Genomic DNA, 23,555 nt, shown 5'->3' with positions numbered 1-23,555 from the left:
ATTCCAGCATCAGAATTCCCCAGCTGTCCATGGGCCACTCAGCAGCCCGCAGGGCCTCGGCCCCCCACCTCGGACCTGCTGATCTGAACCTCCAGGGGCAGGGCCGAGATTGGGACAAGCTCATAGCACCTGGTGAAGAATCCCAGCTCACAGGAGGGGCGGGGACAGCAACTCGGTTCTATTTATCCCAAAATCAAGTCCAGAAAGGACACTTTTCTCCTCCTGCTCAGCCACTGTTCACAAGGGGACCCCGAATCGGTCCTAAAAAATTTCCAAACTGCCTGTCCTCAGGGCTCAGGAAGCCCCTGAGTGATGCCTCCCAGCTCCCAGTCAGCAGAGTGGGGCAGATGCCCGTAACCCACTGTCCCCCGACCCTTCTTACCCATAGAGGGTCTCCTTGGAGGGGACCCATCATGGCCAGAAACAGAGGCTGCTGCAGGAGAGCAAAGAGTGCACTGATCAGAGACTGCAGTCCTGTGAGGCTGCCAAACTGGGTGGAGGGGTACCTGCCGGGGCAATAGAGAACCTGTCACCACAGTTGCCACTCTCAAGCTTTCCAAGTGCTCCTCGGCCTCAGCCTGGCTCCAGGTGCACTGGTGCCCTCAGGCTGCACCTTCAGTGCCAGAGAAGAGGCAGGAACAGCCTCAGAGAATGGTGGGTGCCCACCCTTGGATTACTTTCTGCTGAGCGGTCCTGCAAAGTAAATTTCTCTTTCAGCCCAGCTTGAGGCCCAAGACTCTGGGGTGGACCCCACCCCACCCAAGTGTGTCCTGAGCCCATGGGTGTCTGGCCAAGCTGAGTGGAAACTGTGCTGCCAGCAGGAGTCCACAGCTTGGGAAACAGGCCAGGGAGCAGGTTGGAGTCTGGGCCTGGCTCTGCCGTACCCTCGTCCAGAGGAGCATTGTGTAATCACGGAAACTCAGCATCACAGCTCTCAGTACTCCCTCAGACCCTGCCAGGGCAGCCGCAACTTCCTCCATGCCTGCGGGGGTGGGGGACACGCAGACCTGGAATGACCCCCGTGAGATGCAGTTGGGAGGGGAAGAGAGATGCTGAAATTCTAGCAAAATCTCAGCAAACGTCACGCTCTGTGGCCCCAGAGGTGGGAAAGGGCTCCCAGCAAGGAAGAAGCTAGTCTTCAGTGAGAAAGAGACAGCGGGTGGGTGTCTGGGTTCCAGTTTTTGAGCCAAGCTCCAGCCCAAGAAGAAGGAACAACTGTGGTTCCTTATGCACCTCTGGCCTCTTGGAAGAGGAGGCAGGTTTCCTTTTCCTTTAGCCGAGGCCTGAGGAGGCTATGGGCAAAATCAGGCCCTTTGAGGCTCTGGGTGAGAACTGTCTGATACATCCTGGGCTCAGTTATCCATATCACTGCCCCTGCTGAGGGCCATTTGAACGTCAACTTTTAGCTTTGGGCAGCCAGAACCCACCACTGCCTTTCCCATGAGCAGCCAGGGGCAGCCCCAGGACTCGGCTGAGCAGCTGTCCCCAAGGCAATAATGAGCCGCACCCGGGCACTGACCCTGGCTGGGAGAACTGACTTCGTGTTAAATGCCAAAGCTTGTGGGCAACCAGCTGTCTGCCCACTGACCCACCTCCTGCCAGGTATGGCCTTCCCCAAACACCCAACAGAAGCCCTGGTACCTGTCGCCTGATGCAAGAAGAGGGGGCAAGCTGGCTCCTCTCACGACCTTAGTCCCACCACAAACCTCCCTCAGGTCATTCCTTCACCCTTGGCCACTAGGCCACCCACAGCTCCCAGGACTTACACGGCGGCATACAGGCCCCCAACAGCAGAGTGGATGAATCCTCGTACAATCGTGTGTAGGATGAAGGAGAGGATCTGAGGGAGGGAAAGCAGAGCATGAGCAGAAGACTGTGAAGGCCCTCACCTCTTCCCCCACCCCCCAGTTCCTGGGGTTCTGAGCAAAGGAGCACTGGCAGCCTGGAGTTGGTTCTTAACAGCTCTCCAGGGCCAATTCCTGAATTTTCAAGAATTTTGTGAGCCAGTTGTTAAACACGGTCATTACTAAAAACTAAATTTTATAAACTTGCAATTAAGCAAATTTATATTAAAAGCAAAGGTAACGAATACTTAAAACTCATCATGTCCTAATTATTTTACTGTGTTTTACTATTATCTGTTCTCTTAACGTTTTTTTATGTCTATTGTATATGTACGGTGGAAACACCACATAATGGTGTGTTACTGTGAATCTCTTTCCAACTCCACAGTCGGTGACATCATATTGGTTGAAATCAGCCATGATCAGAGTATTTACACCATGGAAACCGACAAATGCTAAAAACCAGGGCTCCCCCCCGCCCCCACCTAGAGCCTGCTGTATATATTGGTGCAGCACGAAGTAGGAGGTCACTAATCATGACTCGATCTCCTGCCTTTGCTGACCCGAGGACTGTGCCCAGAGGTCTCCCAGGCCCTACTGGCAGGTGGCTGTCCTTCTCCTCTTGCTAGGAAAGTTCTGCTTCTCGAGAAGGCTGCAGCTGGCAGGCTCAGCAAGCTCCGAGAAGCACTTGTTAATGATTTCTGAGAGGCACAAGAGCTGTCCACTTTGCCACCAGGACCTTTTGCACACAGCTCTGCCATCCTGCTGGGCAGCCAGGACCTGTCTCCAGGAATATGGGCAGTGGAGGCGGCAGGGGCTACTCTCTGTGGAGTTGAAAGAGGGCTGTGCCCGAATGTACATGCACATACTCGTGCAGGCTCCTCTTTTCCACTTCCAAGGTTTTGTGGCCTTTTCATAATTTTTCTTTCAATAAGAACTAAATAAAACAAAGGCAGATGACTGTCTTCCACTGAGCACTGCCTCTTGATTGGACAAGGTGGTCAAGGCAAGGGTCTGCGTCTTGCAGAGAGGGCAGCTACCAGGAGGCCGGGGTGGGGGTGGGCACCAGGAATGCAACAACACCCCCACCCAGAACTGCTACAAGTTTCCAACGGCTTACTCTGGCCTGCACGCACAGTGTCAGCACATACGCATCACAGTACCCGTGGGCGTTGCACACCTGGGTGTTCAACGTACCTCAACCTGTGGCCACTTGCAAAAAGGAACGGACTCTCGCTTTCCTCTTGGACCTGGCCCAAGATACCATCTGGACTTGGGCTACACCCATCTGGAAGCAATCCATAACTCACGTCCCTTCAAAGCTCATAAATTTGGGGATTGGGGCTGGAACACTTTCATGGACCTAAGGGTGGAGCTTAGGCAGGTGACAAAATCTACCTTGCTCACAATCTCTGCCAAAAGTCAGGTTTCAAAAGCATCAGAAATCTTGTGCAAAGGAATTAGGCTTTTGAACCCAGATGCCAAGTGATCATCAGTCTTTTTTCAGTCTCTACAACGTAGAGACCCTGTGGGCATTCTTGTACCAGAGAAGCAAATGTTCCTACCAATGCCACAGACTGGCCAGACCTCTTTGAACATCAGATTTCAGCCGTTTGAGCAAATGCAAAATAAGCAGCCACACGACTACCCCGCACAGTTCCGGGAAATGGCATGATGGTTGTATCCATGGCATGCAAGATGCTCAAAAGACCAAGAAAAATGATATGATTCATAGAGAAGAGTATTCTGTGAAAAGCAATCCCAGTTTCATTTACAGCTCACTCCCAGCATCGAGCACAGAGCCTGGCAGGTAAAGGTCCTTGATAAATAATGGCGGGCTGGTTGGTTGGTGGGTTGGATTAAATGAATGAAAAATCACCATCTTCTTTGTTGATAGCTTGCATGACACATCATGCACCTTTTAGTCTCATTATCCCATACCCCACCTGACCTCTCCCTCTCCCTATACCCACCTGTAGAGGCAGGTTGGGAATGAGGCAGGTCACCCCAAAGCCCACGAGCAGCAGGTTTGTGAAGGCAAAGGCCCGTATGGCATTGTTGATCTTTTGGATCTGCCGGTCCCGCTTCTTCTTCTTCTCGCCTCTGTGGAAATACAGAGCACACATAGGAGCTGGGGGCTCCCGGGAGGAGGATGGGCTCTCCCAAGAAGTCAGGCCCAGGGAGACACATCTTGTGGACAATGCAAGACTCAGAGACCACCCAAGCACGTTTTAGGGACTGTTGGGGTTGGGCCACCACTAGGGACACTCCCCACTGCACCCTCTCGACTGAGCGCTGAGTGTCAACTTCAGTGGAGAGGTCAGATCTGAGAAGACGGTCATCAACACACTGCACTGCTTCAGCGACGACTGAGCTCCAGTGATGGGGAGGGAAGGAGTAGAGTGTGCCCAAGTTAAGGTTGTGGCAAAGCCTCACTTCACTATTGGCTTCAACTTCACCCAAATCCCACAGGGAGCTGATGATAAATCAGATGAGAAGCCAAATAAGGGAGTGAGTGGATTTCCCCTTGCGGGGCAGGAGGGGGTGAAGGAGAAACAAATATGCAGCAGATGGAACTGGAATGGGCACAAACAACCTCCTGGCTGTAGGATCTGACCTAGATAACAGAGCAGTCTCTATAATTATATCCTTGTGAATTCACTATTACTGATTCTAGTCTCACCACCCACACAGACACCCCATGGACAATTGTAGGACATGGAAGAATGAATGCCAAGTGCTCAGAGAGGTGCAGGGAGGCCCAGGCCCACCACTTCCTCACCATGTGACCTCAGGCAAGCTCCTCAAACTGCTAGCTTCAGTTCCCTCATCTATGAAATGGGTATAATGCTAGAACACACCTCATCGCGGTGCTGAGGCTTAACTGAGATAGTGTGCATTAAGTGCTTGGCAAAGGGCCTGATATAATAAACAGCAGCTTATTATATTAAGGTGGAGTCATAGAAGACAGCATGTAACTCATCCTCTGATCTTAGAGCCCAACCCTTATATAAAGTAGGGCTCCAGTACCTTGTTTAATCATCACAATCATGAACAAGTCTATCAACACATATTACGGTTATAGCCACTTACTACTCACACCGAGTGGAGTAAACCTTGCAGGCAAACAGGACTGTGTAAAGATGTCTATCTACCCACTGCGCTACTTGTGCTGCGGGTCTGAGAGCAGGCCTGAAGGCAGAATGGTTTGAATCCAGTTGTCTGCACAGAGACCATCCTCTGGCTTCTCCCCTTCTTTCATTGAGCTCAGTGCTCACTGAACTTTAGCACACTGAAGAATTTCCATAAAGAAGCAAGAGACCTAAATGTGCGCTGAGCTGAGTGAGCAAGTGTCTTAAAATCCTTGCAAAAGCAGCTGTGCACAGACCCCTCCCGCGCCACTCCTGCTGACTTTGAAACCTCACCCACCCACCTTGTTCCTGCCTGACACCTGACTCCATGGGTCTCTTTCTCCAGGGGCTAGGGGCCGGGGGCTGGGGCACAGGCCCTGCCTACGCACTGGTTGGCATCTTTCTCCTCTGGCTCCTCAGAGGCGGCGTCTTCACACTCCTTTAGCTTCCAGTCCATGACGTAGCCAATGACAGGGGCTGTCAGCAGGCAGAGCAGCTGGAGCACACCAAAGATGGAGGTGTAGAGGCTAACTGGGGAGGAAGATGAACTGCGTCACGGGGGCTGCTGGCAGAGGCCCAGGGCAGGTGCTAGGCAAAGTCTGAGACCCCACAGGCCCTTCTGGGGTCTTCCTCAGACCCCCTCTTGTCCCTGTGGGTTGTCAGGGGAGCCCAGAGACTTTAACCTCTGAAGTCAAAGCTGGAGCAAGGGGCAGGCCACCATACTCTCTTCTCCAAATCCCCTGCTTGTTTCCAAGAAACAGCTAATGAAATCCAGTATGTCACAATGACCTTCCCCAGAAGCTCCAGGAAGTCTCTATGACTTGGGAACCACAAAATTACCAATGCTTAGGACTGATGCTTTGTGTGTGACTGGCCATTAGTTTTCTGCCTCTAGAAATATAACAGGAAGGCACTACTCACAGGGGCTCTGACGTAAGGGCTTCACTCTTCAAAAAGCCTTAAAATTACAATGGGATTTTTCAGGCAAACAGAAGCTGAAAGTTGACTGTCCCACCCCCACCCACAGCTCTGGCCAAGAGGGATGTTTGGAGTTCAAGGCGAGGTGTTTCTTGGTTGAATAGAACTGGCTGGGAGGGGATGTTGCAGTGTTCTCCCACAATCCCCCCGGCTTACCAGTGGCCATCACTGCATCGAGAAAGCGAAAGTGAAAAAGCAGAAAGGAGCGAGGTTAGCAGCAGAAATCTCAGGTAGTTACAGGGAGATGTGGCGTGGAGGCAGGCTAGCTCTGGGCCCAGCGCACACACCATTCCCACCGAGACCTGACACCTGACTCTCAGGGTGCCCGAGGAGGCAGAGCTCGAGCCAGGCTTCTGGGAGCGGACGCAGGAGAGGGCCCAGCACGGGCGCCTGCTGATGTTTTCCTGTCTGCTGGGGCCTCAGTCATGTGCAGCTGGTGCCTCGTCACAGGAAGGCTGGTGAATCAGGCCTGTGACCTCGCTGGGGACTGTGATGGGGAAGTGGCGTGGGTGTGGAAGACGCGGCAGAACCAGGGCCCCACACTGTCATGAGGCCCTTGGTAACACTCTCTGTTATGGTTACCTCCTGCTACCCTCCAAGGGTGGGAGGGGTCAAAGAATCCACCCTGACACCCAGCCAAGCATCTGACACCATGAGTCTCCCCCACACAGCCAGAGCTGGGCTCCCTTCCACCCCACCAGCTCCCTGACCCTGAGGCAGCCCCTCTGGGCACAGCCGGGCTATGAGTGTCTGGTGAACAGCTCACAGGAGCAGGATGGGCAAAACCAATGCCCTGTTAGCCACAGACCGAATTTCCTGGCCCAACTTCCTCAACTTCTTGAAACTGACTTTCTGAATGTGGGAAACAGTTGGAAAAAATTCCTCTTGGGCAGCAAAAGATTTCTCAGAGAACTCGAGTAAAAGGCCATGACTTAGGAGCAGGGAGATTTGCCTTACAAGGGCCAGTGAGGGCCTTTCTCTGCACACTTCAGGCCTCCACCTCTCTGGGCCTGAGAGTTTATAAGAGAAGGTATTTAGACATGGTACATCAGCTTTCCTCAAAGTGCAGTTCGCAGATTTTAATGAGTGTTATATAATAAAACATTCCTGTGGGGGCCAGCCCCGTGGCGTAGCGGTTAAGTGCGCACGCTCCGCTGCTGGCGGCCCCGGTTCGGATCCTGGGCGCGCACCGACGCACCACTTTGTCGGGCCGTGCTGTGGCGGCGTCCCACATAAAGCGGAGGAAGATCGGCAGGGATGTTAGCTCAGGGCTGATCTTCCTCACACACAAAAAATAAAATAAATAAAAAAAAAATAAAATAAAATAAAACGTTCCTGTGGCAGCAACTTGGGGGAACATCATTGGCTAAAACAAGGCTAAACAGGTAATTTTTCCCTGTAGGGCTTGTTATGGCCTTTACTATGTGAGTGTTCCTCCACTTCAGTTCACCACGGGACTCCCATTTCACAGTGCAGCCAGTGCTGTCTGGGTCCCTTAGTCATCTTTCCCTTTTGTTAAGGCTGGATTTCTTGTCCCCTTTAAAAACTGTATTTGATTCCTAGGATATCTTCCCCTAGGGAAAAACAATTAAACCCACAAAAAAGTTGCACACCAATGAGATTGCAATAAAAATGATTTACTGAATGCGTTTGTCCCACTTAGGGATGACTAAAGCTGACTCAGCTCAGGCCCTGAGGAAGTTCTGACTTTCTTTGTAGAATCAAAACCTCTAATCAGCTGAGGACCTTCTGTGCTGTTTTGGGAAAGTGGCATGTGGGTTATCAGTTCTGTTTACCAGACTTAACAAGCCTCGACTGGATCACATACAGGAAACCTCTGCCTGGCCTTGTTTCCCGCTTCAGGGCACAGATCCCAGTGCCGGCCCAATTGCTCCTAAGTCTCCAGCCGTGACGGCCCATCCTCCACCTGGGCACCCAGCCTCTCCACGTGCCAGCTCTGCGGTTTGTGGGGGGAGGAGATTCCTGGCATTGGGTTTGATTGGCATCTTTCAACAAGCTCTCAGGTGTACTCTGTTCTATTCAATGTTTTCATTTACAAACACACTGTCCCCCTCAGGCAATGAAAAACACACACCCCACAGCCCAAACACATGTAGCTATTTTAGTCTTCCCCTCCCTCCTAAACCGGGAAACTCTGACCGGGATGTGAAGGAACAGTTGGGGCTGGCTGTGATGAAATGGCTCCGACAAGCAGTCAGTCCCCTGGATTTCACCATTTCACGGCCCTGCTGGTCCGGCCCAGCCTAAGCCCTTCCAGCCAGCCAGGCAGTGGGCTTGACCTCAGGCGGGCAGGAGTGACCACCGCTCGCAGGGTACCCTCCTGTGGGGCTGCGCACCAAGTTCCAGGGCCACCTACCTATGTCCTGGTCGCCGCTGACCAGGAACTTGAGGATGTTGTTCATGGCACCCATGTAGAAGATAAGCCGCAGCTGTGTGACGCACATGGTGACTAGGCTGAGTAGCAAGATGGGGCTGAACACGCTGTGCATGAACGAGGGGGCTGCTGTGGGAAGAAGGCCATGGGCACTCAGGGAGGGCCCAGGCCAGTACCGCTGTGGCCCACAGCCCACCCCCCATCCAGGGGCCGGGCGCATGGGGAGGAGAGGCCCGATTTGGTGACTAAATCACTCCATGGTGGATGCAAGGACGGGCCCGTGTGAGGTCAAGGGTACGGGTGCTGGAGTTGGGTCGCCCAGTTGTGAAATGAGTTGGGTGAACCCCTTACCCTCTCTGAGCCTTAGTGTGCTCATCTGGAAACCAGGCAGATGGTGCTGCCTACCCTTTCGGGACGAAGTGGGAATTAAGTGAAATGACACCCACAAAGCCCTTAGCTGGTGCTGTCCCCAGGGAGGGGGGCTGAGGCTGTGGCTTCCAGATCTGGATTGCCCATCCCCTCCCTGTCGCCAGGGTGTGGGTGTGGGTGCAGATGCCCCTGCGGACGTCTCAGGCAGGACTGGAAGGTGTGGCCGCGCAGTGAGTACCTGCCGCGTCCGGCTGGCACTTCACCTCCAGGTCGACAGTGGACAGGCACAGCTTGTGGCCCTCCTGCAGCGCCGCTTGCTCCTTGGCGCTCCTCAGGGAGCTGCCCACGCTGAGGCGGCGCCCCACTGTGGTCACCTGCTTGTAGAACTGCTTCCCTGTGATCTTGTGGTCAAAGCCCAGCCAGCTGAACTTGATCTTCACCCTGGAGGCCAGAGGAGAGTGGCCGTCAGTGCTGCCTGGGACCCTGGGCGGGAGGGGGGAGCAGGGCAGACAGTACATCCACTTACGAATAGTCCATGTCCTCCGGCCCCGGGAAGGGCTCCAGGGGCCAGTTAAAGAAGCAGTTGAGGAAAACTAGCCCGGAGCAGCCGGCCCAGACCACAAGGATGACGATGAAGGAAACACCAAAGTCATAGATGACCTGACAAGAACAATGGGGGAGGGGCGGGGCAGGGGACAGAGTTAGCAGAGGGAAGCTGGAGCGGGCAGGGGGCATCTGGCAGCTCTGCTCTCCCTGAGCTGAGCTGTATGAGGAGGCACAGCCCCGTCAGCCTGAGTGTTTCATCATCAGACACTCTGCACCCCAATAATCCCAGCTCGCCCTGGCTTGTCATGAATCCCATGCCTCCAGCTTGGACCAGATGTCACCTCTTTTTCTTTTTTTTGTGAGGAAGATCAGCCCTGTGCTAACATCTGCCAATCCTCCTCTTTTTTTGCTGAGGAAGACAGGCCCCGGGCTAACATCCGTGCCCATCTTCCTCCACTTTATATGGGACGCCGCCACAGCATGGCTTGCCAAGCGGTGCGTCGGTGTGCGCCCGGGATCCGAACCAGCGAACCCCAGGCCGCCGCAGCGGAGTGTGCGCACTTAACCACTTGCGCCACCAGGCCGGCCCCCCAAATGTCACCTCTTTGAAGAGGCCTTCCCCGGGGCCAGCCCAGTGGCATAGCAGTTAAGTTCGCACGCTCCACCTCAGCAGCCGGGGGTTCGCAGGTTTGGATCCCGGGCAAGAACCTACGTACTGCTCATCAAGACATGCTGTGGGGCAGGCCCTGTGGGGCAGTGGTTAAGAGCGCGTGCTTCGCTGTGGCAGACCGGGGTTCAGATCCCAGGCGTGCACCAATGCACTGCTTGTCAAGCCATGCTGTGGCGGCGTCCCACATAAAGTGGAGGAAGATAGGCACAGATGTTAGCCCAGGGCCAGTCTTCCTTAGCAAAAAGAGGAGGATTAGCCACAGATGTTAGCTCAGGGCTGATCTTCCTCACACACACACACACAAAAAGCCAAGCTGTGGCAGCGTCCCACATAAAATAGAGGAAGATGGGCACGGATGTTAGCCCAGGGCCAATCTTCCTCAGCAAAAAGAGGAAGATCAGCAACAGAGGTTAGCTAAGGGCCAATTTTCCTCACTGGGAAAAAAAAAAAAAAAAAAAAAGAGGCCTTCCCTGACCACTCCCATCACTGGCTCACACTCAACAGCCCTAGCTGAGATTACTGACTTCTTGATTCATTTATTTGTCCATTGTTAGTCTAGCTCCCTGAAAACAGACACCTGCTAGCCTTGTCCATTGACGTTTCTCCAGCATCTTGAAGAATATACATGGTAGCTGCCAAGAAAATACTCAAGGAATGAACAGATGGATGTCTCACTTTGCTCCTCTGTGAAATGGGCGTAACCCTGCCATGTACCCTCATGGTGTTGTTGTAGGCATTAAGCAGGTGTGATCCTGGTACAGTGCTCAGTACAGGGCCTGGCAGGCGGAATCCTGTTATTATCATTTATTTCCAGCACTAGAGTCCCCAGGGACGGGACCAACAGACACTGAGAAGAGGAGGAGGAGGAACTTGTAGGCTCCTCCACACTCCAGGAGGGAGAACCCCTCAAGTCTACAGGAGGGCTGGCCCCTGACCCTCCAAGCCCCTCAATTCCTAGGTGGCCAGCCACATCTGTGACTCCTTCTCATCTGTGGCCTCCCTCCCATGTCCCTTAGGAAAGGGGATTTTACTTGGTGCTGCTGCCAGAGGAGGGAGAAGCCCCTTCCAAAGCACTAGCTTCAGGAGCAACAGGGTCTGGAGTAGGAACGGGCTGATGGACTGTGAGGTGTCTGCTCCATTCTGACCCTGGGTGACTTCCACGGTCTCAGAATCCTGCCTGGGAGGGAAACAGCTGAGCCATCTTGGCTGAGAGCAGCACTCTGGCTAATGGGAGTAACAGCCCAACAAGAGCAGACCTGGGGGTGGGGAGACTGGAGTGGACTCAGAACCGGGGACACCCACCCCCTTTCCCTACCCCAGCCCCAAAACGCAAAGACAGCCTGCAGGAACACCCTGTAGTGATATGCTTGAATTTTCTGTCCCCCATGGCCCAGTGGGTTTCTTTTCTGACTCCTGTGGTGTCCAGGTGCATCCTCACAGGTGTGGGTCGTGGGGAGGGGCTGGCCCCCGGCACCCACAATTACCTCCCTCTTCAGAGAGGGGTGAAGGAGCCTTGGGAGAGGCCTCTGCCCAGACACTAGTCAAAATAAACGTTCTGGAAACCTGCTGGCCACACTCTCACCTTGATTCCTGGGAAGGTGACTGCAGAAGAGGCATAGGATCCAATCATCAAAGCAATAAATGTAGACCGAAGGTCGCCAAACATGTTGGGCAGCTGAAAGACAAGAAGCCAGGGAGACTTCAGCTGAGAGAATGGCAGGACAGGGGAAGGAGGAGAAGAAGAGAGAATCAAGGCATCCTCAGGCACCATTTCTTTTTTTTTTTTTTTAAATAATTTTATTTATTTATTTTTTTCCCCCCAAAGCCCCAGTAGATAGTTGTATGTCATAGCTGCACATCCTTCTAGTTGCTGTATGTGGGACGCGGCCTCAGCATGGCAGGATAAGTGGTTAAGTGGTGCGTCGGTGCACGCCCGGGATCCAAACCTGGGCCACCAGCTGCGGAGCGCACGCAATTTACTGCTAAGCCACGGGGCCGGCCCTCAGGCACCATTTCTTATCTGCTCTTCTCCCTGTGTAATTCACAGGGTGTGGGGTTGCAGTGATTACTGCTAATTGAAAGTTTTTCCTTCCTGGACTGAGGTTGATAAGGCGAGGGAAGGAGAGGAATGCAGAACTTGGACTCTGATGTAAAGACAGAGTAGTTGGGCTTCCTGGCTGGCGAGGGTCCCCTCTCTGCTCCGGCACAGGCCGGGGGCCTTCCTGTCTTTGCAGGGTTCCACTGAGATGCCAGCAAGCAAAGTTGTGAGCCTCAGGCATCCCTCAAAGGGAGAAAGCCTGTTAAAGACAAGAATCTATTTGGGGATGCGAGTGTCGTTTTATAAATAAAAATATCAACGCCCCAGAAGGACCAGATGTCAGCAAAAGCTGCTTTTGGTTCTGAGAGAACAGGGTTTTGGAAGGTGCCAATCAGAATTCTACAGTCCCCTTGGGGCTGACAGGGATATGGCCTGGGATTCCTGCTTGTCCATTTCTATATGCAAGGAGGGCTTTCCCTTTCCACCTGACATTCTGCCCCAGTGATCGGCACCTGAGAAGGCAAATGGCAAGAAAGAGGCCACTCTTGGCATCTCACATCAGCTCATTCTGGGCCCATCCGACATGACTTGGAAGCTAAATCCCTCGGCGATTCCACACAAATCCAGGCATGATAAAATATGACAAAACAGTTATGGATTCACAGAAGTGGGGCAAAGTACATCCCCCCAAGCGCCAGTCATGGCTTCTCCCACTAACCTCCACATTGCACCACATGCTGTAAAGCTTTCCCATCTACACCCAAAATATCCCTGGCGTTGAGGATCGCTCTCTGATAGCTAACCTGTCTCACTGCATTCAGGCCATTTATATGGACCTAATCTACGTTCCCCACCCCCATTTGTCTGGAATCATTTTGGGGTTTTACCAAACATGAAACACATGAGGGCCGCCCGCAAGCTAACGCGCTGTTGCTGAACGGAGGCAGTCTGAACTTGGCTACACACCTGCCCCTCATCATTTCTGCCTGTTTTGCCCACAGTTAAAAACGAGTGAGGGACATCATCAAAATTAAAAACTTTGTGGTATATATACACAATGGAATACCACTCAGCCATAAGAAACGATGAAATCCTGCCATCTGTGACAACATGGATGGACATTGAGGGTATTATGCAAAGTGAAATAAGTCAGAGGGAGAAGGTCAAATACCATATGATTTCTCTCATTAAGTAGTAGATAGTAACAATAACAAACAAACGCATAGAGACAGAGATTGGATTGGTGGTTACCAGAGGGGAAGGGGGGAGGGAGGAGGGCGAAAGGGATAATTCAGCACAAGTGTGTGGTGATGGGTTGTAATTAGAATTTGAGTGGTGAACATGATGTAATCTATGCAGAAATAGAAGTATAATGATGTACACCTGAAATTCATACAATGTTAACCAATGTTACTGCAATCAACAAAAAATAAAAAAATAAAATAAAATAAATAAAAACTTTCATGCTTCCAAGGACACCATCAACAAAGTGAAAAGACAATGCACAGAAGAGAGAAAATTTTTACAAATCATATACCTGCTAAGGGACTGGTATCTAGAATATATAAAGAACTCCTACAACTCAATAATAAAAACATAACCTATTTTAAAAATGGGCAAAAGATCTGAATAGACATTTCTCTAAAAAGATATACAAACGGCCAATAAGCACATGAAAATATACTCGATATCATTAATCACAGGGAAATGCAAATCAAAACCACAATGAGATACTGCTTCATACCCCCTAGGGTGGCTATAATAAAAAAATCAGATAATAACGAATGTTGTGAGGATGTAGAGGGATTGGAACCCTCATACACTGCTGGTGGAATGTAAAATGGTGCAGCCACTGTGGAAAATGGTCGGGCAGTTCCTCAAACAGTTAAACCATATGACCCAGAAATTTCACTCCTAGGTATATACCCAAGAGAAATGAAAACACTGTCCACACAAATACTTGTACATGAATGTTTATAGCAGCAGTCTTCATAATATCCAAAAAAGTGGAAACAACCTCAATGTCTATTAATGAATAAATGGATAAACAAAATGTGGTATATCCATACAGTGGAATATTATTCAGCCATAAGAAGAAATGAAATATTGACATATGCTACAACATGGATGAACCTTGAAAACATGATAGGTGAAAGAAACCAGTCACAAAAGACCACCCTATGATTCCATTTATATGAAATGACCAGAAGAGGCAAATCCATAGAGACAGGGAATAGATTAGTGGTTGCCTGGGGATGGGGTAGAGGAAGTGGGGAGTAAACAGGAAGGAAATGCTAATGGGTACAGGGTTTCTCTTCGGGGTGATATAATTGATTATGGTGATGACTGCACAACTCCGTGAATATACTAAAAACCAGTGAATTGTATACTTTAGGTGAATTATATCTCAATACCACTGTTGAAAAACATGAGTAAGGGACTTAAGATGTTTTGGGATCCCACGATTAAAAAGGAATATGAATAAATCTATAGTGTATGGCCACCAAGCCATTTATGGCATGGGGCCAGGGTGGCCATCCAGGCTCCCCAAAGAATTCCCAGCACACAAAGGGCCCTTCTTTCAGCCCCACACGGAATGGATCCTCTGTCCACTCAGGCTTTTCAGAAAGGGTCAGAGGGGGACAAGGAGCACATGGAAATTCCCCCCAGTAGGAGCCAGAGAAAATGTGATGTGCTCATGTGTGCCGGGCACACCCAGGTGAGCATTAAAGGCACCTGGTCTTACTCTTTGCACACCTGCCTCCCAGGAATGCTGCAGTTCAGAGCACAGGCTTCAGTTCCCGAGCTCCCATATTCGGGCTGCTCCATGCTAGCTACTCCAGCAAGGCAGCCTTGTAGGGGAGGCATCTCTGGGGCCATATCTGCCCCAGGGAGAATCCAAAGATTAGTTCCGCTTGTATTGAAGGAGGGAACGATTCCCGCCCGGGATGCCACTCCAGCCAGGGCAGGTGAAGGAAGAAAGGGATCAAAGAGGGTTCAGAACCCAACCAGAAGAGCAGATGGAGGCCCAGAGCCTAGTGTAGAAAAGGCCACTTGGTGCAGAGTCAAGGGAGGGAAATGCTTTTGTTGCTGCAGTCACCTTGGGGCACAGAGTGGCTCAAACTTTTCCACAGACCTTGAGGATACTCCAGAAAAGCAGACAGCTTGCTAGCTAGCCCTTGTCCTTCTACTTAAGCTCAAGTTTGCCTTAACCTAACCCAGGCTAGAGGCCAATACAACAGGGGTTTGGAGTTAGCACGCAACCCTGACCTGATCTTCTGGAGTCTTCTCCCCAAAACTAGATCCAGGACAGGGAAGAACAGGAAGCTGGAAGCAGAGACTGACTTCCCATCTGCCCATGGACGAGGCCCTCGCCCTCATGCCTGGACAAGGGCAGTGGCCTTCCAGCTGCCCTCCCTGCTGCCCTGCCTAGAACATTCTTAGCAATACCAAGAAAATTCTCCTCTCTGACATGTTATTTTGGTCTCCAGGGTCATTTCTAGGGGAGTACGGAGCCTCAGGGCAAACCATACTATACAGCCCTCCCATCAACACCTACATCCTGTATTTTAAATTATGATTATTTTTCCTGATTAGAAAAGCAATGCGTGTCCTTTGAAAAACATTTGGCACAAAGTATACATACAGAAAGAATAAAATAAAAATCACTGATACAGTCATGTTACCATTTCGATATATTTCCTTTTAATCTTTTTCCTATAAATACCTATAACTTTTTAATAAAACTGGGATCATATGCTACATATTGTTTTATAAACTTTTTCTTTTTTACTTGATATATTATAAATGTTTTCTAATTTAGTATTCACCTTTAACATAATTTGTAACGATTGTCTGGTATTTCCTTATCTGGATGGTCTATAATATATGCAACCATTTCTCTGATGTTGGACTTTAGGTCTTTTTAATTTTTATCATAAATAATATTTCAATGAACATTCTTAAAGATAAACATATGTGCACATAACTATTATTTACTTAAGGTAAATTCCCAAAAGTAGAATCATTAGGGGGCCTGCCCCATGGTGTAGTGGTTAAGTGCGCGCGCTCTGCTGCTGGCGGCCCGGGTTTGGATCCCGGATGCGCACCGACGTACCGCTTGTCAGGCCATGCTTTGGCGGCGTCCCACATAAAGTGGAGGAAGATGGGCATGGATGTTAGCTCAGGGCTGATCTTCCTCACAAAAAAAAAAAAAAAAAAGTAGAATCATTAGCAAAAAAGGAATACACATTTATAAGTTTTTGTGATACTCTGTGCCAAACTGCCTTCCAGAAAATTCACACCAATGGCTACTCCGACCAGCAGCATAGTAGAGCATCTATTCCACTGTAGCCACTCCAACATTGTGTTATCATTATTTTGAATATTTGCCACTTCACCAATATCCTTATTTTAAAATCCATTTCTTCATGTATATGGATGAAATGAATCAATGACTGATATTTGCTTCAAAATAATCTGGATGGTGGGTGGAGGCAGAAATGAAGCAAGGCTGGTCACGAGTTGATAAATTATTGAAGCTGCAAGATAGGCTTCATTAGACCATTCTCCCTCACACCATGTACATTTAAATTTTCCCATGATTAAAAAAAGAAATTGAGGGGCCGGCCCGGTGGCTTAGCGGTTAAGTGCGTGCGCTCCACTACTGGCAGCCTGGGTTCGGATCCCGGGCGCACACTGATGCACTGCTTGTCCAGCCACGCTGAGGCGGCATCCTACATACAGCAACTAGAAGGATGTGCAACTATGACATAAACTACCTACTGGGGCTTTGGGGGGGGGGGGAAGGAGGAGGATTGGCAATAGATGTTAGCTCAGAGCCAGTCTTCCTCAGCAAAAAGAGGAGGATTAGCATGGATGTTAGCTCAGGGCTGATCTTCCTCACAAAAAAAATAAATAAGTAAAATAAAATCAGTCATTTATATTCTTCATTTGTCCTTTTTCCTTATGAGGATGTTAATCTTTTTATATTGATTTTGTATAGGCTCTTTATATATCAAAGACAGTCAAGGTTTGTCCATATACCGCAAGTATATATTCCTACTTTATCATTTAACTTCTTAGTTCATGGTGTTTTTTGACCAACAGAAGTGTTTAAATAGGCAGTCAAAGTGTATTTCAGCTTTTAGGAACTACCTAGCATTTGTGTTAGATGAAATCTCTCTGAAAAGAACATCAAGGATGACCTTTTTTTTCGTGAGGGAGATCAGCCCTGAGCTAACATCCATGCCAATCCTCTTTTTGCTGAGGAAGACTGGCCCTGAGCTAACATCTATTGCCAATCCTCCTCCTTTTTTTCCCTTTTCTCCCCAAAGCCCCAGTAGATAGTTGTATGTCATAGTTGCACATTCCGCTAGTTGCTGTATGTGGGATGCCGCCTCAGCATGGCCCGACAAGCGGTGGGTCGGTGCACACCCGGGATCCAAACCTGGGCCGCCAGCAGCGGAGCAAGAGCACTTAACCACTAAGCCACGGGGCCGGCCCCTCAAGGATGACCTTGACCAATGAAATTCAAAGCATAAACATCCTGGCAGTAAGTTAATGTGTGGTCACAAATGAATAGCAAGCACAGAAGAGAAGGTTTCCCTGTGGACATTAATTATTTCTTAAATGTTAACACTAATTGTGTTTTATCCTTTAAGCTGCTTCCTTCCCTTCCTCTCAAAGCTGTCATGCCTGCCAGAGATTTCCCCACTTGCTGGGCCCAGGAACAGCCTGATCAGAGAATTTTCTAATATATAATATAGCATAATTATATTCATATAATAATATTATATAATAGCATTATTATAATACTAGCAACTATTTTTAGTACCTACTCTCTGTATTATCTTAAAAACCCTCAAAACAACCTTACGAGGCAGGTGTCATTTATTACCCTCACTTAATGAGTACAAAACTTTAGGATTAGAAAAGTCAGAGGGCTCCCCCAAGCTGGTAAGGGTCAAATTTGGGATTGATTCAAAGCAAGTCAAGCTTATGTGCATAGCCACTGGGCATCTCTGCTCTTGGAAACCTCACGTGGCCCGTCGGGTACACACTTCAGTTTGGGCCCCAAGCCAATTACCCTCACCTCTCACGCCTCTATGTGTTCCTTATTAAGCATTCTGTCTGCTCTCCCCACCTGAGATTTCTTACATCCCTTCTGATGCTCTTTTTTTTTTATTTTTTCAGGTTGTCAGTGCCTTTATTTATTTATTTATTTTTTTCTTTTTAGACCTATCTGCCCCCTCCCCTCCCCTTGACTTTCCTTGGCCAACTTCCCCATGGTCCAGGGCCTCACCATCAAGTGGACTTTCATTTGCCGATGGACTCTCCTGTTTCATCTTCAGGTCTGAGTCTCCTTCCCGCTGTTCTCTACATCCCTCCTCCCTCCGTCTCTCCCTCCTTCCACCTTCGTCTGACCTCAACTGCACATAATGGCACCTCAGAAGCACTGGTGATGGAGTGACGGCTGAGTACTGAGCAGAGTGCCCTAGTGCGGGCCTCAAGGGCCTGGTGGAGAGGGAAGAACTAGCTCTGCTGCCAAGTGGGAAGCTGGAGCTGTGCTGCAATGACAGATGCCAGGGGAACACACTCAGCAGAGGCGGCTTCCTGACTCTGGATGCACAACTGCATTCCCAGGTGGGGAGCGCAGGCCCCCTCCCCCGGCTCTCGGTGCTTCCTGGCCACCCCGGCTGCCTCTGCACAGCTGGGGCTGGAGTGGACTCGCAGGGCAGCTCTCGGTGCTTCCTGGCCACCCTGGCTGCCTCTGCACAGCTGGGGCTGGAGTGGGCTCGCAGGGCAGACCCCACCTCCACGCCGGCTGGCTCACATGGGGATGCCGGGGTGAGTCATTCTCTCGGCCCCTTGGCTGCACTGTAAACAGGCCCCAGCCGTGTGACCTTCCCAGAGGAGAAAACAGCAGCTGCAGGCGGCCCCTCCCCCGGAGTTCTAGCCACACAGCCCGGCTACTGGACAAGATCCCCAGAGGCCTAGGCTCCAGGGCGGTGAGGGTGGGCTGTGCTCCTTGGAGGACCCTCTCTAAGATGCCTCTCTACCAGGGGACCCCAAGACAGGCCTTGGGGTTGCTGGCAGGCAGGGACAAAAGGGCCACCGTGTAGCCCCCTGTCACTGACTTTCCATATCTGTGGTCTCCTGGGCCCACCAGCTGGGGGCACAACCCTGGCCCTCAGGGGGATGCCCCAAGGCCCCTTCCAGAGGTGAGCCTTGTCCTCAGGCGGCTGGTATACACACCTAGAGCTCTGTACAACCTGTATAGGCCAGGATCCAGGTACCAGTCTGGACAAGCGGAGTCAGCAAAGCTGGGCTATTTCCTAACCCCAAACAACCAGGTGGCTCCAAGCACTCACTGCCAGGAGAAGGTCCTTGTGGTCACCTTTCCGCTTCACTGCGGAAGGGGTGGGGAGGAGGGACTCCATTCCCCCAGCCAGGTCCAGCCCTGCCGATGCCCCCACTGCACTTTCTATCCACCCGGAACGTGCTGAGCCTGTCACAGGCTGGCCCAGTTCCTGAGGCGGAACCCTCTGATGGGTGGATTTCTCCCAGGCCAATGGCGATCAGCTGACCGCTCTGGGTGCTCGAGGCACAGCACAGAAACCAAGAGGCAGAACCAGCCCAGGGCATTGGCGAGTCCTGCTCACCTGGCACCTGGGCTCCCGGAAAGCTGGTCAGGGTGCTGTGGGTGGGGACTCTCTCCTGGCTGTAGAAATGGGGCAGCAAAGCAGGAAGACCAAACTCCCACTCCACACCTGGGACATCTGGCTCATTGCTGTACCCCGAATCTTCCTGCGCTCAGGTATTTAAAGAGGGATATTTATTCTGTTCTCTTCAAACTCGGATCCCAACTCCCATGGAATTATTTTTTGCTCAGGTTCCAAGTCAGACTTCGATGAATCAAATAGGAAAAGCCCACAGAGAAATTTTTTGTTAAGCAGCCTGGCAACATTTTGTAATTGCTTTTCAGCTCAGAACTCCCCGTCCCGCCCACACTGACAGGGGTCAGAGTAATGGAGTGGAAAAGATATGTTCACAATGTTGGCTGCATCTGCCCCATCTCTAAGCAACCCAGGCTCTGGATCTCGGGGTGGCAGCCCAAAGACACAGCCTCAGCCACCGCTGGTGTTTGTGCTCCAGCCGATGAAGCGAGTTAAAGGGTTGTACAAACCGAGACATTGAGCAAACAGACCAAAGCCTGCTGTCCAGATGTCCAGTGGGGAGGTGAGGCTCAGCACCTCGGGGAGTGCTCTGCACCTGTGGAGTGACCTGGCACCCTCCTCCGAGGATGTCACATCGCCCAGCCCAGGTCCTCTGCTGCAGGGACCTGGGAAACCCAGTTTCGGCTGTCAGGCAGCCCACCAGGCATGGGACCCACCCATGCCCCTCTGAGCCTCCACTCCAGAGGAAAGGATCACCCATGAGGATAGACCCCTCAGGCTCTGCAGGGAGGCCATCTCATCCTGGCCTGTGGGGAAAAGGCATTTGCCAACCCCCCCTCCACCAATGTGGGTAACAACTCACAGCCCCTGGTCATCTTTATTTATACCACAGCCCATGCAACACAAAACCCCTGGGACTCAGAAAGTCCCCAAATTAAGGTTTCCATGGCAACACATTCCCCTCAGATTCCCAGGTTATCATAGAGCGATTATTCATGGCCCCAAAGTGGTTGTAGGAGATTTGATTTAGGAATCTCCAAAAGGTGACCTTAAAGACTCCTTTGTCCCCCAAATTAGAACATGGGTGGGAGACACAAACAGAAAGTGCCATTGTGCTGCTAGCTCGGCGTCTTTGGGAGCCGATCCTGACAGTTCTGCTTTTTAAAGGCCGGGGCTGTGTCAGAATGAGATTCAGCTCCACTCAGCAGAAGCCTCGGCCAGCCCTCGCACATTGCCCAAGAGCTCCAGCCCTGTCCTCGCTGACCTGCTTCTCATTCCTGTTTCAGGTCTGCTCGGGGGAGGAGCAGCCAGGGAGCCCTCATCTGAGGCCTCATGGGCCAGGGGAGTGCCCAACGAGATCCCTCAGACTGGGGCGGTGGTGGAGGGGGAAAGATGACTTAAAAAGTGCACAGGGAGTTGGCGTGGGTAACTAGAAGGGGGGTCAGCAGGATGTGGGGGTGAGAGGGTAGGTGGCAGCCCCTGCCTTCCGACAGGGAATAGTGATTGAGAAACTTCTTGGCACCTCTACACCAAAGGTTGTCAAACTTTTTCTGTAAAGAACCAGATAGTAAAGATTTTAGGTTTTGTAGGCCACGTGGTCTCTGCACAACTACCTCACTCTGCGCTATAGCACAAAGGCAGCCACAGACAACACGTAAACAAGTGGGTGGGGCTGTGTTCCAATAAAACTTTGTTACAAAAACCTGGGTGGTCTGGATTTGGACTGGGGGTGGCAGTTTGCAAACTCCTGCTCTAGACCCAAGAATGGGGACCTTAGGGGACAAGCCACCGGCCTCCCTTAAACAGGTCCCTGCTAACCAAACGCTTTAGGTGATGATCAGCCAGTTTCCTGGTCTGGTCACTATGTAGCCCATACAGTCTTTTACCTCCCGGGGAGAGGGAGGAGCTAACAGGAACGCTCTGGCTGCAGTGCTTTTGGCCTTCACACGGACCTCTTAGAGGCTGATGAAAGCAACGGACCCTCCGCCAGAAAAATGCACCTGCAGTAAATACACTACACACACAAAATGGCTTGCCCGTAATCTCAAGGCGGCACACAGCTCTCCTGAAGCTTATTCAGGGACCACGGAAAGGCCTGAAAACCCTACAATAAGATCCCTTGCTCGCTCAGAAAGAGAGCTAATCTCTTTGTATATGAAAGAGCTCTTAGGAAACACTAAAAAAAGATAAACAACCCTGTAGAAAATAGGCAAACGACACAAAGAAGCAATTCACAGAGGAAACTCAAATGATCACAAACAAGAGGTGAAAAGATGCTCCGTCTCACTAATAATTAAAGAAAAAAATTTTTAAATCATGGTATATCATTTTTCACCAGATTGGCTAACGTTTAAAAGATTAATGAGGAGCCGGCCCGGTGGCGCAAGCAGTTAAGTGCCCACGCTCTGCGGCGGTGGCCCAGGGTTCGCCGGTTCAGATCTCGGGCGCGCACTGACGCACCGCTTGTTGAGCCATGCTGTGGCAGTGTCCCATATAAAGGAGAGGAAGATGGGCACGGATGTTAGCTCATGGCCAGTCTTCCTCAGGAAAAAAGAGGAGGATTGGCATCAGATGTTAGCTCAGGGCTGATTTTCCTCACACACACAAAAAATTAATGATAGGGTATCAGAAGGGGTGTGGAGAAGAAGGCACTCTCATACATGCTAGTATCAGTGTATAATCTTTTGGGAAGACCATTTGACAGCTTATATTAAAATTTAAAACAAGCTCATCCTGTGGCCCAGCAATTCCACTCCCAGGAATTTATTTTACAGAAATGTACGTACAGGGACGTTTACCTCAGCAGCATCATAAATCAGAAAAATTGGAAACCAACCCAAATGTCCATTAGTAGGAAACTGGGTAAATACATTATGGTAGATCTATATTATAGAATAACATGGAACTGTTTAGTAATGAGGTAGATCTCCAGAGTTTAAAATAGTAAGGTAGATTTCTAAGTATTGGTAGGAAAAGGTATAAAAGACACATTGTTAAGTGAAAAAAGCAACTGTAACTGTATTTCTTTAAAAAAAGAATAACATTGGTATAGGCAGATTTTCAGAAATACTAAAGAGATACATTCTAAACTGATGAAGGTAGACATACGATTTTACAGTCTACACTTTATATTTCTAAGTATTGACTTTTTAAAAAACATTTTTGTTTTAGAATCATTAAAAAAAAAGAAAAGAAAAAAAAGAATCCTCATGGGCCTACTAGCCTCCTATAAAGGTTTCTTGGACAACTGCAAGTTCATTTTAAAGGCTTTCTTAAAGGGGATTCATGGTTTGGTGGTTTTTATCCATTTGTCCTATGCTTTATTATAATATAGTATCTTTTTGTATTTCAGAGCATAAATTTCTCAAGTTCAAGGACCACCTCTTTCTTTTATCCCAAAATCCAGAACTGCCATGACATAGGCATAGCATGACTGAAATAATGGGGGTGATGCCAGGTTCTTACTTTTCATTTTGATGAAAGAGTTGCTCATTTTCACGCTGTCAAAGAACAGACAGAACCATGACTCCTATTTCACAATTGACACAACTTAGTGGAATCTGTGTACTTTTGACAGTTTGAACATATTTCTTACAGTTTCGATATTTGTTTTTCCCTGAGAATTTGAGAGAGGGGGAGATCTCCATTTAAAAGAAAATCTACCTGGTTAAAAAATCAAAAATAAAAATGCACAAAAGAGTACAACGTAAATCTCCCTCACACCGCCAGGGACAGGGCAAGCAGAGTCCCGAGATTTGTGCGTGTCACCCACTCCTGAGTAAAGCATACACGCAGCTCTGTGCTGTACCTTCTCACCTAATACACACTCCACTGAACTCCATCTCCACAGACCCAGAGCAGACAGTTACTCCTTCCTACCAGGACAAAGTTAACAAGGCAAAGTG

At 50.0% G+C, this 23,555-nt stretch overlaps 1 protein-coding gene across 3 annotated transcripts in view; it reads right to left on the bottom strand.

Annotated features, from left to right (window-relative positions):
- SLC43A2 (solute carrier family 43 member 2) overlaps positions 1–23,555 on the bottom strand; it is a 39,210-nt gene that overhangs the window by 1,694 nt on the left and 13,961 nt on the right. For all 3 annotated transcript variants that reach the window (XM_087440662.1, XM_087440664.1, XM_087440663.1), the window contains 8 exons: positions 11,516–11,608; positions 9,244–9,377; positions 8,956–9,158; positions 8,331–8,477; positions 5,365–5,506; positions 3,818–3,947; positions 1,767–1,840; positions 383–506 (listed from right to left, as the gene is read on the bottom strand). In XM_087440662.1, the coding sequence (XP_087296788.1) occupies positions 383–506; positions 1,767–1,840; positions 3,818–3,947; positions 5,365–5,506; positions 8,331–8,477; positions 8,956–9,158; positions 9,244–9,377; positions 11,516–11,608 (1,047 nt within the window). The remainder of the gene's footprint in view (positions 1–382; positions 507–1,766; positions 1,841–3,817; positions 3,948–5,364; positions 5,507–8,330; positions 8,478–8,955; positions 9,159–9,243; positions 9,378–11,515; positions 11,609–23,555) is intronic.

Source organism: Ceratotherium simum, chromosome 16, assembly GCF_057802395.1.
Source record: "Ceratotherium simum simum isolate JZ-2026a chromosome 16, ASM5780239v1, whole genome shotgun sequence".
NCBI classification, from domain to species: domain Eukaryota; kingdom Metazoa; phylum Chordata; class Mammalia; order Perissodactyla; family Rhinocerotidae; genus Ceratotherium; species Ceratotherium simum.
The sequence above is the reverse complement of the archived record's forward strand: the minus strand, read 5'-3'. Positions and strand labels throughout refer to the sequence as shown.